Source organism: Salmo salar, chromosome ssa04 (genome assembly GCF_905237065.1).
Source record: "Salmo salar chromosome ssa04, Ssal_v3.1, whole genome shotgun sequence".
In the NCBI taxonomy this organism is placed as follows: domain Eukaryota; kingdom Metazoa; phylum Chordata; class Actinopteri; order Salmoniformes; family Salmonidae; genus Salmo; species Salmo salar.
In genome coordinates, this window is record NC_059445.1 from 40,995,723 (window position 1) to 41,008,330 (window position 12,608).

A 12,608-nucleotide genomic window follows, 5' to 3' on the forward strand; every position below is an offset into this window, starting at 1 on the left:
GTGGCAACCTCACCAGCCAGCCTCTTCATCCAGGAGGCCTCGTCAATGCCCAGGTTGTTGACCACGATCTTCATGATGCTGCCCAGCAGCTGGTTGAGCTGGTCAGAGGTGACGTCGGTGCAGATTTGGCCCTCCAGCTCAGGGAAGTTCTCTACTCCTCTCTCCCACCAGCGAGGCAGGTAGTTACACAGCATGGGCAGAGTGATCTCGATCACATGGGGCATCTCAGTGTAACGGGCACCTGACTCTGCCAAGTCCCCGATCTCTTTCAGCAGAACGTCTAGCTCTGGTATGTCCTGGCATAACTCCTGGACCTCGTTGGGCAGACCCAAGACTATGGAGAGAGACAGAGCGAGAGAGACAGAGAGAGAGAGACGGGAGGTTAGAGGAGAGAGTGTTGAGGAACTCAAAAGTCAGGGTTGGACAGAGAACAAGTCACAGGAGCAGATGGGCACTCACTGGCTCTTTCTCTGGGGGTCTTGGTGGTGTAGACAGAGAAGGCATTGTACTCATTGAGATGGGGCTCGAGGTAGGCCACAGGCATAGCAGCCGCCAGATGGGCTAGACACTCCCCCAGGGCTGGCCTCTGCCTGGAGGAGGGATGTCAAGGCCAGTCAAACTCACAGGTGATCAGGTTTTGTATTACTGTACCGTTCACACAGAGAAACAGAGCCTGATCCAGACTCACCTCTCCACATGAGGGTTCTTGACACTGCCCAGGGAGTAGATGGCGCACATGATGCGGTAACACGACATCTGGAGATCATCCACTGACCACCAAGAACACAGACACAAAAAAATGTAATATATATATTTCTTTAAATCAACTAGACACTTTTCACAGTTTTGAGAGTAAGTAAACTGGAATGCTGTGTCATCACATGAATGCTGTGTCATCACATGACTGCTGTGATGGCATATAACTCACGCATGACATCATCTCCAAACTGGTGCTGAGAGATGTGGTCGAACAGGGAGGTGAGGACTGGGAGCAGGGCAATGGTGGTGTAGTTGATGTTCTGCGACACGCCTTTCACCTGCTGTAGACGGACCATACAGTAGGGCAAGACATTTCAGACCAAAAGGCAACAGTTCTGGAATTGTTCAATTCCTACCTGTTTCACTTGTAGACACTTTGCTCTTACCTGGTTGCCTTTAGACACCTTTCCCAGTTTGAGGTTCTCCACCATCTTCTCGATATCATCAGCTGCACCCTCAAAGAACGACCGGAGCCCTGCCTTCACAATCTCAGGCCCAGACTTCATCACCGTCCTGAGGAATACGGAGCAGGGATGAAAAAGGACGGCTATGAGAAAATCTTGATCCAATACCTTTGTATTCGGATTGTGAAAACATTTTCCGACAAGTGCCGATTTACCTTGCATCGAGTGATCGTGCCAGGATGTGAAGACAGTTGACAATAGCAGCAGCATCGTTCCCTTAAATAGTGCAGAGGAAAACATAAGGGAAAAGACAACGGCTGACTGGACGAGACAGAACTAAATCATCAGGACAATGCGGATGTCTTACCGAAGAGAGAAACTCTGTGTCTCACCAGAGCAGCCATTTTACAGAAGATACTACGACAGGAGAGAAATCCAACAGAAAAAGAGGAGGAAATGCAGAGAAAGGGAATGAATTATGAAAATAAAGGTAAGAGAAAAGGAGAAATTACAGCACAGGTTCAAAAGAGAGACTTGAGAGGATGAATAGAGATAAAAGTGGCTAAAGCCAACTAACTAAAGTGAGGCGTAACAATATACTTAAGACGATGTGACCGAGAGTTACCTGGCAATCATCTCTTTCTCCTTGTTAGAGGAATGTCCTCCACTACCCAGGACTTTGGCCGGTGTGGACAGGAAGTACAGACAGTGGTTTTTAAAGTACTGGTTGATCAGGGGCAACAAGATCTGAGACAAACACAGTTCATCATCACATATATTGTTATACCCCTGCAGTAAACATGTAACAGCTGGATCAAATGTCATCTGTCCTCCCCTCGAGACGGGCCTGTTTCAAAGTGATTCTGCTCTCACCTTGGCAAAGAATTTGATCTCCTGCTCATGAGGCGACTTCTCCACTCTGCCACTGCTCACCACAGCCTCTGGAAAAACACACAAGAAAAACATTTTGGAGTGTTGTTTACAAGTGAAATGTCAACACTGACATTAACTGAGCACTATTTCATTGGTTATTATCATCCACCCTCCTCCCAGAGCCCACTCTACCAAGATGAGCTATGAACTCTTGGGCGATCTCCATCCACTTCAACAGCTTCTGCAGGAAACCATAGGCAAAGCGCTTCTCGATAGATGAGATGTCTGACTCCATGTCTTTCATTCCCCTAGAGAAAGCATTAAAAAGCATGACTTGTTAATACATATTCAGTTGCTTCTATAACGTCAATGACTTCTCCTTTTACCTGGTGACTGCAAATCCATTGAGTTGAAGAAATTTGAGAAGCTCGTGAGCCTTTTCCCTGTCTCGTGCCTTCTCCTTTGCTGTCAGGGTGTCATAGGGTACAAGCAAAGGGTGGGCGCCTCCTCCTACACACAGTCAAAACACACAGAGTTGCCATTAACTTTCACTAAAAGCGAAAGGTGACTGGTAATTCTGTAGTCTATATCCTCCCTTTTCTTCCCCCCAGAACAGAATGACCTCTGACCTTTGGACTGCAGCTCCATCTTCTTCTTTCGACCCCAGGTGTTGTGATAGTTCTCTGCAAGTTGTTCTGCCATTGACTGGGCAAGTGAGAAATTAAAAGAAGAAAAAAAAACATGGTCAAATAACAACGTGTGAAGCAAATAAGACGGACGGTCCAAACTTCAGTGTCATCATACCTGCAGCTCTCTTGACAGTGCCATGTGGGATATTTCAATTGGTTGGGGACTGTAGCCATGGCTGGGGTCATATGTTGCCTGAAAGACACATATTTGTGTTCGTAACGTTCGTTAAGACTTCTCATCATCTCTGTCTGATCTGAAGAACGGTTATTCATCCTTTGATCTTCCCACTTCTCTGTACCTGCGCAGTCTGAGAGATCTTCCGAGCTGCCTTCTTCAGCTCAGCCTTGGCTTCATCTCCTTCCCTCGTTTGATCCAGAGTCCACTCCCATGCAATCATGGCCTTCATGGACTCTTTGATGGGCCAACGGTAGATCTCTTTGTCCTATAAGGGAAGAGATCGTTACAGACGGAGGGCATCAGTGAGCAGCAACATAAAGACCTGCGGTGGTTGACAGAAATCACTATGCATTGCGGAAGAAAATGATCAACTGCGCCTCTTACCTTCTCGGAGAACGTTTTGTACGGTCGGAGCATGGGGTGAGTTTTTGAATTTTCATCCAACATCTCTCCATACGTCCAGTTATTCTGAATCTGCAGGTGAACAGACATGCAGCAAATGACTTCAGTTACACCGTACATTGTACAACTGATGTTGATACACAAACACTTCAAGTTGATATTTTTACTGACCTTTTCAAAGGCCCACTTGTCATGTGTGTACTCAGCATATCTGTTGATGAAGCCATCCAATCTCTCAGGGATGATAGTACTAGAATACAAAACATTGTAGACTTCAGTACGCCATAGTCATAACTTACTATACAGTAGCCAAAAGCAGAGGATGTTGTGTAATATTTATGAAAATATCAACACTGTCCGTTGATACGGTGTCTTATCTATTTAAGCTGTAAGGCCTGAGGAGGTGTGGTATATGGCCAATATATCACGGCTAAGGGCTGTTCTTACCCATGACGCAACGTGGAGTGCCTGGATACTGCCCTTAGCCGTGGTATATTGGCCATACATCACAAACCCCCGAAGAGCCTTATTGCTATTATAAACTGGTTACCAACGCAATTAGAGCAATAAAACAAATGTTTCGTCATACCCGTGGTATACGGTCTGATATACCATGGCCTTCAGCCAATCAGCATTCAGGCTCAAACCACCCAGTTTATAAATTGTTTTAGAGTATTCTCCTATTGGTTTACGGCCTTCTCCCATTCTAGGGTCTTACTTTGTGGTCTCCACTGGTTTGGGATCAAAGTTTCCCTCTGCATCCACCAAAGCTTTCTTCTCAGTCTTGGATGAGTAGCTGGCATCTACATAATCTGGAGGGATGGCGCCAGCAATGGCGCATATGCACGGCATGGCAATTTTGAACAGCTCGGCATCAAATTTCTGAAACCAGAACCAGAGGACATAGCGAAAAAAAATTCTACAATGATATACCATATCAACGTTTTCTTATTGGAGGAAAACATTTCCTAGGTTTCCATGCAGCTGATAGAGCAGTGTAATAGTGTAACCTTGTGGGCCAGGGACTCAAAGATGCCCCAGAAGAGTTTACGGGTGAGATGCAGCTCCTCCTCTGATGACACTCCAAAGTTGCCCCAGCCGTTGGGCAGGCAATAGTACTTCCAACAACGCTCATAGTGATTGGTCAAAAGCTGCAGCCAACAAAATAAGATTATGAAATCAGCTTAATTTGGCATACTAACATCTGGATGATAAATTCATTGACCATCTTGACGTGGCCATGTTTATTTATTTGTTTTGTTTCTATAAAGTTTTGATTGTCCAATGACCGGTTAAGACATGTCCATACCTTGAGTGGCATTTTGGCATATTCATTGAGAATTGGCACATCAAATACCAGCCTTCTCAACAGGTGTTGTAACATGGATGGCCGCAGATTCCTAAGAAATAGAGGCAAATAAATCAGCACATGTAAATAATCGAAATAAATAATAATAAGAAAATAAATGCATCAAGCATGGTTAAACAACTCACTAAAAGTTCACTGTACAAATAGTTTACGGAAGAGGACATCCCAATGTCCAGGAGACATTAACATTAACTGATAGGGGGAACAAAGAAAAAAAATCCACTTATGCAATGCAGAAAGACAGATTTTAGATAACGACAGTTAGAAGGTGAACCGTGCCAGGGTAATAAATCCAACTCACTTGCACAAAGCCATGAGACACTCCTCGATAACATCTCTCTGGGCCTTAGTGAAGGCTCGTCCGCGGGACAGACGGTAGATGGTGTGCAGCATAGAGTCGATCATGATGGCCCGGTGGTCAGTGCCAGCGAACAAAAAGGCACACTTGGTGATGAGGGGCAGCACGGCCAGAGAGAGGTAGCGGTTCAGAGCCAGGGCCATCTCTGTGGTGCAGAAAGCCGCCTAGTGGGGAGAGATCCCTTTAAACGGTCATACTCGCTGCATTCAAAAGTCAACTTACTACCTATTCAATACAAAGCAAGTGTTTATATGACACCTAAATCAATGAGGAGCGTAAAGAGCAGACAAGGTGAATGTCTTATGTGGTGTATATGAGTAGTGAGATAGAGAGAGGATGACTCACTGTGTCCAGAGAAGCAGCTGCCCTCATGTCAGGCAGGAAGCCCACCTCCAGCACATGAAGCAGGAAGTCTTGGTTGTCAATACCATACACTCTGTCAAGGAACAGCACCATGGGAGCCTTGTGGTCCGGCACAAAACTGGAAGACATCTTGGGTTCAATGACGCTGTTATCTAGACGTCACAAAAAGACAGAGGGAAGTTGGAAGAGGAGAATAATGTTAGGATTCACATTATTTAACGATTCTGACTAATTACAGATATAAAATGGAATATATTATGATCAAACTAAACTTGTTCCATTTCCTCATCAAGACATCAAGATTCTCTTTCCTTGAGCCAGCACAAGAGTTCATTGAATCCAAATGGTTTTGCCTCGGACTCACCTTTTCCAAAGTCTGGTATCTGGACAGACAGGCTGATGACTCCCACCAGGTCCTCCATAGGCACCAGGGACCTGAGGATGGCCCTGATCCTCAGAGCCTCGCCCTTCCCAGCCTGGATCAACTGCGGGGCAAACAAAAAATAGCAACGTCTTAGAATGAACCGCAGTAGCGTGCCAGCTCCATTCCATAACCCTTGGCTTCTCTCTTAATGTTTTCCAATGCTCAGTACTCACATGCATCTCTGGAGCGCAGCGTCCCAGCAAGTCAATGAGAGCTGAGTAAAAGGACATGATGGCATTCCCCAGGTGAACCTTGTTCTCCTCGTGCTGCTCCTCCCCACCAGGGAACCTACCAGTGAAGAAGGAAGAATCAACACGCAGGCCCAAAACTTGTCAAAGGAGAACGTGTTCTCATCTACTACACTAGTAAATACTGTAGATATTCAATCAGTGCCTCGGTGGTTTGGCTCTTACATGCCGGGGAAGCGCCTGTCTTTCTTCACAGTGGGGCCGTCCCTGGCAGGATCTTCAGAGATCTTGATGGCCTCCTCTATAGCAGCCAGCAGGCCGTTCCCACCCTCTCCTCTCAGGGCCGGGCCAAAACACTCTGGCCGACGGATCAGAAGACGCACCACCACATTGGCATTCTCCTCTACGCTCTCTCCTACAGGGGGGCATAGAGCCAAACCACGCTCAGTGATGAAAGGTAAACAGAAAGACATCATCCCAACAGTAGTGTATTCCATTACGAGGTCCGCAAAACACAGACCATTGACGAAGACAGCGAAGCGGAGGAAGTCCAGGTATTTCTCTCCGCCACACGGGTTCCAGCCGATGTCAGGGTAACCCTTAGCCAGGAGCTGGGGACAGCTCTGGAGCCCACAGCCAGCGAGGTACTTCACCACCTAGGAGGAAAAACACAGGACAAAAGAGACAGAAAGAGAGATGACCAATGTGCTATATGCGGCTGCCTCAGAGAAACTGCACGTGTTTGTTGAGGCTGTCCAACCTTCTCCAGGTCTTGTTCCTGTAGAGCCAGAGCCAGCTCATTGTTGTCAATGCAGGATGCTGCAGCCACGTCTAGAGGGGTGGAGCCACGCATTCCTGAAAGACATCCATGACATGTTCAGTCCCAAGAGAGACGGAGAGAGAGAGCCACGTCTAGAGGGATTATGTCAACCTAACCTTATAAGAATACAAACTTGTATTGGCAGAAGATTTTTTGATTTAACCCTTATTTTACCAGGTAAGTTGACTGCGAACACATTCTAATTTACAGCAACGAATCGGGGGAATAGTTACAGGGGAGAGGAGGGGGTTGAATGAGCCCATTGGAAGATATCAATGTCCCTCACCAAGGCCAATGCCACTGTTCTGTAGCAGGTAGCTGAGGTGGTCGAACATGGAGCGCTGGTTCTGGCGACTGATACGACAGAAGTAGCACAGGAAACGACAGCAGTTGGTGACCATACGAGGGAATCTGATCTCCTGCGGAGGAACACACGCAAGGGGAATCCACTGACTACGGTGTAATACCATTTAACGCATTCCCATTTTCAGCCAAGCATTGATTCTGTTGTTATGAGCCATGTAACCACTTTACCTTGGAGTCGCCACCACCCAGCACGTTGACCATCACCTCCATGACAGTCTCGTGCATGCCCAGCGCTCGCATCAGGTTGGGGTGCTGATAAAACACTTTGTTGCTCATGATGTTTCTGATGGAGAGAGAAGGCTCATGTTGACTCTCAGTTCCTCCTGTTGATCCTCAATCCATCCAGTTCTCTGTATAGTAAATTATTTTACTGGTCTACTGTGTACTACTGACCCGATGCTCTGGATCATGAGTCTCTCCTCCTCGGGGCCCATCTGGACAATGAGCAGCGAGCGGATCTGTCCCAGGCACTCCAGCAGGTCCATGGTATCCTTTATGGAGATGGCGTTGATGGTGTAGGCCTTGGGCAGGGCCCGGATCAGCTCCCCCAGCCCGTCATACTGACGGTGCAGCAGGCTGAACATCAGACGCACCAGCTCAGGGTTCTGAATGAACGACTCCTGGGCCCAGTGGATCATAGTGTGGGAGATTAGCTCCTGGAGGGTGCCTGGAGGAGAGAGAGGGGAGGTTATAAACAAGAGGCATCACTTGATTGATTGATTGATTGATTGATTGATTGATTGATTGATTGATTGATACCGAATGAAATTATCCCATGACTAGACTGACATTTCAATTTTGTAATGTTGTCTCCAGCTGGAGCAGCCTACTGCTTTTAAAGGTGCAATATGCAGGAATCGCTATGCCATTTGCTGGTTGCTAAAATTCTAATAGTTCGCCAAATGTCAGTTTATGTGACAAAACAAGCACTCAGAGTCTAGAGAATCATTGTAAACCACTGCGAAATATCTTTTCAATAACCCATTTTTTTTTATTTGTAGCTGTTTGAAGCTAGTGTACAAAATCGAAAGTAATAGACGCAAAAACTAAACTTAAAGTTGAAGTTGGAAGTTTATATACACCTTTGCCAAATACATTTAAACTCAGTTTTTCACAATTCCTGACATTTAATCGTAGTAAACATTCCCTGTCTTAGGTCAGTTAGGATCATCAATTTATTTTAAGAATGTGAAATGTCAGAATAATAGCTGAGCGAATGATTTATTTCAGCTTTTATTTCTTTCATCACATTCCCAGTGGGTCAGAAGTTTACATACACTCAATTAGTATTTGTTAGCATTGCCTTTAAATTATTGAACTTCGGTCAAATGTTTCGGGTAGCCTTCCACAAGCTTCCCACAATAAGTTGGGTGAATTTTGGCCCATTCCTCCTGACAGAGCAGGTGTAACTGAGTCAGGTTTCTAGGCCTCCTTGCTCGCACACGCTTTTTCAGTTCTGCCCACAAATTTCTATAGGATTGAGGTCTGGGCTTTGTGATGGCCACTCCAATACCTTGACTTTGTTGTCCTTAAGCCATTTTGCCACAACTTTGGAAGTATGCTTGGGGTCATTGTCTACTTGGAAGACCCATTTGCAACCAAGCTTTAACTTCCTGGCTGATGTCTTGAGATGTTGCATCAATATATCCACATAATTTTCCGTCCTCATGATGCCATCTATTTTGTGAAGTGCACCAGTCCCTCCTGCAGCTAAGCACCCCCACAACATGATGCTGCCACTCCCGTGCTTCACGGTTGGGATGGTGTTCTTTGGCTTGCAAGTCTCCCCCTTTTTCCTCCAAACATAACAATGGTCATTATGGCCAAACAGTTCTATTTTTGTTTCATCAGACGAGAGAACATTTCTCCAAAAAGTACAATCTCTGTCCCCATGTGCAGTTGCAAACCGTAGTCTGGCTTTTTTATGGCGGTTTTGGAGCAGTGGCTTCTTCCTTGCTGAGCGGCCTTTCAGGCTATGTCGATACTGTGGATATAGATACTTTTGGACCCATTTCCTCCAGCATCTTCACAAGCTCCTTTGCTGTTGTTCTGGGATTGATTTGCACTTTTCGCACTAAAGTATGTTAATCTCTAGGAGACAGAACGCATCTCCTTCCTGAGCGGTATGACGGCTGCGCGGTCCCATGGTGTTTATACTTGCGTACTATTGTTTGTACAGATGAACGTGGTACTTTCAGGCATTTGGAAATTGCTCCCATGGATGAACCAGACTTGTGGAGGTCTACAATTGCTTGGCTGATTTCCCCATGATGTCAAGCAAAGAGGCACTGAGTTTGAAGGTAGGCCTTGAAATACATCCACAGGTACACCTCCAATTGACTCAAATTATGTCAATTAGCCTATCAGACGCTTCTAAAGCCATGACATAATTTTCTGGAATTTTCCAACCTTTTTAAAGGCACAGTCAACTTAGTATATGTAAACTTCTGACCCACTGGAATTGTGATACATTGAATTATAAGTGAAATAATCTGTCTGTAAACAATTGTTGGAAAAATTACTAGTGTCATGCACAAAGTAGATGTCCTAACCGACTTGCCATAACTTTAGTTTGTGTACAATAAATTTGTGGAGTGGTTGAAAAATGAGTTTTAATGACTCCAACCTAAGTTTATGTAAACTTCCGACTTCAACTGTATGTGAATTTGGTCAGGTCACCCAAAAAGTTACATTCATTAATTATCCATTAAATGCAATCAATCAATCAATCAATCAATCAATCATTCAGATTGTCTTCTGGCATTGAAGGTACATCTTTGGCTTGATTTTACTGTTTTTCAGTGGGACAAGTGATAAAGAGTGAGACTCACTGGGTTTGGTCTCTTCTACAGGTTCCGGCTCCTCCTCTACCTTCTTCTTGCGGAGGTGCCTCAACTTGTCCAACATTCTGAAGAGTCGTCCTTTGAGAGACATATCCAACTCCTCCTCCACCTCTTCCTCTTCAATGTGTACACCTGACGGTGACATGAGGGATGAAAGACCATTGACACTAGCTGCTCACCTCAAATTTCGGCTATATACATGTATACAAGTTACGCTCTAAGTTACATTTGGCGATATAGGTACTGAATGAGTTTGACTGACCGCAGTGAGAAAGCAGGTTCTTGTGAAAAGACAGCAGGGCATCGCGGACCTCGTCAGGCACAGGACACTCCTCATCCTCCGCAATGCTCTTAAAGTTCATCAGCATGTTGACCTGCAGGTGAAAATCAACACATTGTTGTCACCGTTCATGTACTGTTATAAGCGGGACAGTACACGGAGACTGAAGGTACCTGCTCCTGCGGTGGGGAGCGGAACTCGCGGGTCTTGCGGGCAGTCTCGGCAGCGCTCATGGTGAACGCCAGCATGAGCTCGTTGTAGCGGGCTCTCTGGTTGGCCTGCACCTGGCTCACAAACTGGTCTGAGAAGGCTATGATGGCCTCCACCCTGTGGCGCAACTCACAGTCACAGAAATACTGAAGCAGAGTGCACATCTGACGGACAGAAAGGAAAAGACATGAGATGTAGCAATATTGATTAGTATAATTGGTCAAACTTTGTGGGATTTAGAAAGTTACAGTGAAGTGATAAGAGACACACACACACCAACCTGTAGCTTGACAGACTCTGGCAGCTTCATGTGCAGTAATCCCTCTTCCAGACCTACTTGTTCTTCTGCCTCTCCGTCTGCCTCTCCAGGCGTCGCCTCCTTCTCCGTCTCCTCAGCACCTTTCTCTCCATCCACTTTCTCTCCATCCTCCTCCTCTTCTTCCTCTTCTTCTTCTTTTTCTACCGGCTCCTCCAGCTCTGCCTCCAGTTCCTCATCTTCCTCACCCATCCCCTCGTCCTCCATTTCTGTTTCATGTCCACTCTCTACTGCTCCCTCCTCTTCCTCCTTCACCTCCTCCCCCCCTTCTTTGAGCGCCAGCGTTTGGCTCCCCGCGCCCTTGGCTGTGGCTTCTGCTTCTTCTGCAGCAGCCTCTGCCTCGCCACTGAACACCGTGGGCTCTATCATCTTCAGGATGTGCTTGACATCTTCATTCTCGAACACGCCCATGATGAGCAGGGTGCTGATGAGCTTGAGGATGGGGACAAAGTGGAACTCAACACTGCCTCCTACAGGATCCCTCATGGCCTGACCACCGTCTTGTACAGCTTCTGTCAGCATGGTCAGGGCCTTCGCCTTCAGCACCTACAGGAGAGAGACATTAATCACCATTGGTCAGTTCAAACAGAAAACCCTACCGCTCTCGCTCCATCAGCCTGAGGCTTTTTACCTGTAGGGGGATGAATGGGCTGAGGGTGTAGATGTCCAGGTCTGTCCCCACAAAGCCAGTGGGGGAGAAGTGGAGTTTGGGGCGCAGGCAGGTAGTGAGGCCCACCCCTGGTAAAGCATGGGAGTTGTCAGTGTCTGAGTAGAGGTTGATGCTGCGCGTCTCGTCTGTCATGGGCACGATGAACTCCTTGTTGGTCATGAGGCGGTTCCTCTTGGCCGACTCCAGGTGCATGCTGATGAGCAGGTCGTAGTAGCCGCTCCTCATTGGTCCAGGCAGGTAGGTGTTCTCTATGGCGTAGAACAGCTGGGACTCATCAACATGACTGCATAGGGCGTGAGCCACGCGGTTGTTCCCCAGAGCACAGACCGAGCCGTACAGCTTCAGAGTGTGGTAGTGGAACTTCAGCAGGTCCATACGCTCCGACAACTCCAGGACGTCAATACATCTAGAGGGGACAAAGGGAATAGAACTGTATGGCACAAGGCTGTATAGATTGACAAGTCTATTGCATCAGAGCTAGAGTGGGTGGCTATATTTCTTTTCCAATACTATAGCAAACAGTGAAATCAACGAAAGCTTGTCCATTTCATCATGTGATCTTTGTTAAAAGCTGCAGTGCCTTCAGAAAGTATTCACACCCCTTGACTTTTTCCACATTTTGTTGTGTTACAGTCTGAATTTAAAATGGATTGAATTGAGATGTTTTTGTCACTGGCCTACACACACACACAATACACTATAATGTCAAAGTGGAATTGTGTTTTTATACATTTTTACAAATGAATTAAAAATGAAAAGCTGAAAGGTCTTGAGTTAATAGGTATTGGCTCACGAGTGGCGCAGTAGTCTAAGGCACTGCATCTCAGTGCTAGAGGCATCACTACAGACCCTGGTTCGATTCCAGGCTGTATCACAACCGGCCGTGATTGGGAGTCCCATAGGGCGGCGCACAATTGGCCCAATGTCGTCCAAGTTAGGGTTTGACCGGGGTAGGCCGTCATTATAAATAAGAATTTGTTCTTAACTGACTTGCATAGTTAAATAAATAAAAATATTTAACCCCTTTCTCATGGCAAGCCTAATTAAGTTCAGGAGTAAAAATATGCTTAACAAATCACATAAAAAGTTGCATGGA

The 12,608-nt window shown here is 46.2% G+C and overlaps 1 protein-coding gene across 13 annotated transcripts in view; it reads right to left on the reverse strand.

Moving 5' to 3' along the window:
* Positions 1 to 12,608, reverse strand: part of ryr1a (ryanodine receptor 1a (skeletal)) — a 70,874-nt gene that overhangs the window by 35,021 nt on the left and 23,245 nt on the right. For all 13 annotated transcript variants that reach the window (XM_014196270.2, XM_014196268.2, XM_014196262.2 and 10 more), the window contains 34 exons: positions 11,474 to 11,918; positions 10,807 to 11,388; positions 10,490 to 10,690; positions 10,299 to 10,410; positions 10,025 to 10,168; positions 7,587 to 7,860; positions 7,362 to 7,476; positions 7,114 to 7,246; positions 6,768 to 6,862; positions 6,528 to 6,663; positions 6,233 to 6,422; positions 5,993 to 6,107; positions 5,760 to 5,880; positions 5,378 to 5,547; positions 4,976 to 5,196; positions 4,615 to 4,705; positions 4,316 to 4,456; positions 4,024 to 4,187; positions 3,477 to 3,555; positions 3,288 to 3,377; positions 3,025 to 3,168; positions 2,841 to 2,918; positions 2,666 to 2,741; positions 2,423 to 2,546; positions 2,229 to 2,344; positions 2,037 to 2,104; positions 1,789 to 1,910; positions 1,531 to 1,580; positions 1,379 to 1,439; positions 1,146 to 1,272; positions 929 to 1,040; positions 689 to 770; positions 460 to 590; positions 14 to 334 (listed from right to left, as the gene is read on the reverse strand). In XM_014196270.2, the coding sequence (XP_014051745.2) occupies positions 14 to 334; positions 460 to 590; positions 689 to 770; positions 929 to 1,040; positions 1,146 to 1,272; positions 1,379 to 1,439; positions 1,531 to 1,580; positions 1,789 to 1,910; positions 2,037 to 2,104; positions 2,229 to 2,344; positions 2,423 to 2,546; positions 2,666 to 2,741; positions 2,841 to 2,918; positions 3,025 to 3,168; positions 3,288 to 3,377; positions 3,477 to 3,555; positions 4,024 to 4,187; positions 4,316 to 4,456; positions 4,615 to 4,705; positions 4,976 to 5,196; positions 5,378 to 5,547; positions 5,760 to 5,880; positions 5,993 to 6,107; positions 6,233 to 6,422; positions 6,528 to 6,663; positions 6,768 to 6,862; positions 7,114 to 7,246; positions 7,362 to 7,476; positions 7,587 to 7,860; positions 10,025 to 10,168; positions 10,299 to 10,410; positions 10,490 to 10,690; positions 10,807 to 11,388; positions 11,474 to 11,918 (5,231 nt within the window). The remainder of the gene's footprint in view (positions 1 to 13; positions 335 to 459; positions 591 to 688; positions 771 to 928; positions 1,041 to 1,145; positions 1,273 to 1,378; positions 1,440 to 1,530; positions 1,581 to 1,788; positions 1,911 to 2,036; positions 2,105 to 2,228; positions 2,345 to 2,422; positions 2,547 to 2,665; positions 2,742 to 2,840; positions 2,919 to 3,024; positions 3,169 to 3,287; positions 3,378 to 3,476; positions 3,556 to 4,023; positions 4,188 to 4,315; positions 4,457 to 4,614; positions 4,706 to 4,975; positions 5,197 to 5,377; positions 5,548 to 5,759; positions 5,881 to 5,992; positions 6,108 to 6,232; positions 6,423 to 6,527; positions 6,664 to 6,767; positions 6,863 to 7,113; positions 7,247 to 7,361; positions 7,477 to 7,586; positions 7,861 to 10,024; positions 10,169 to 10,298; positions 10,411 to 10,489; positions 10,691 to 10,806; positions 11,389 to 11,473; positions 11,919 to 12,608) is intronic.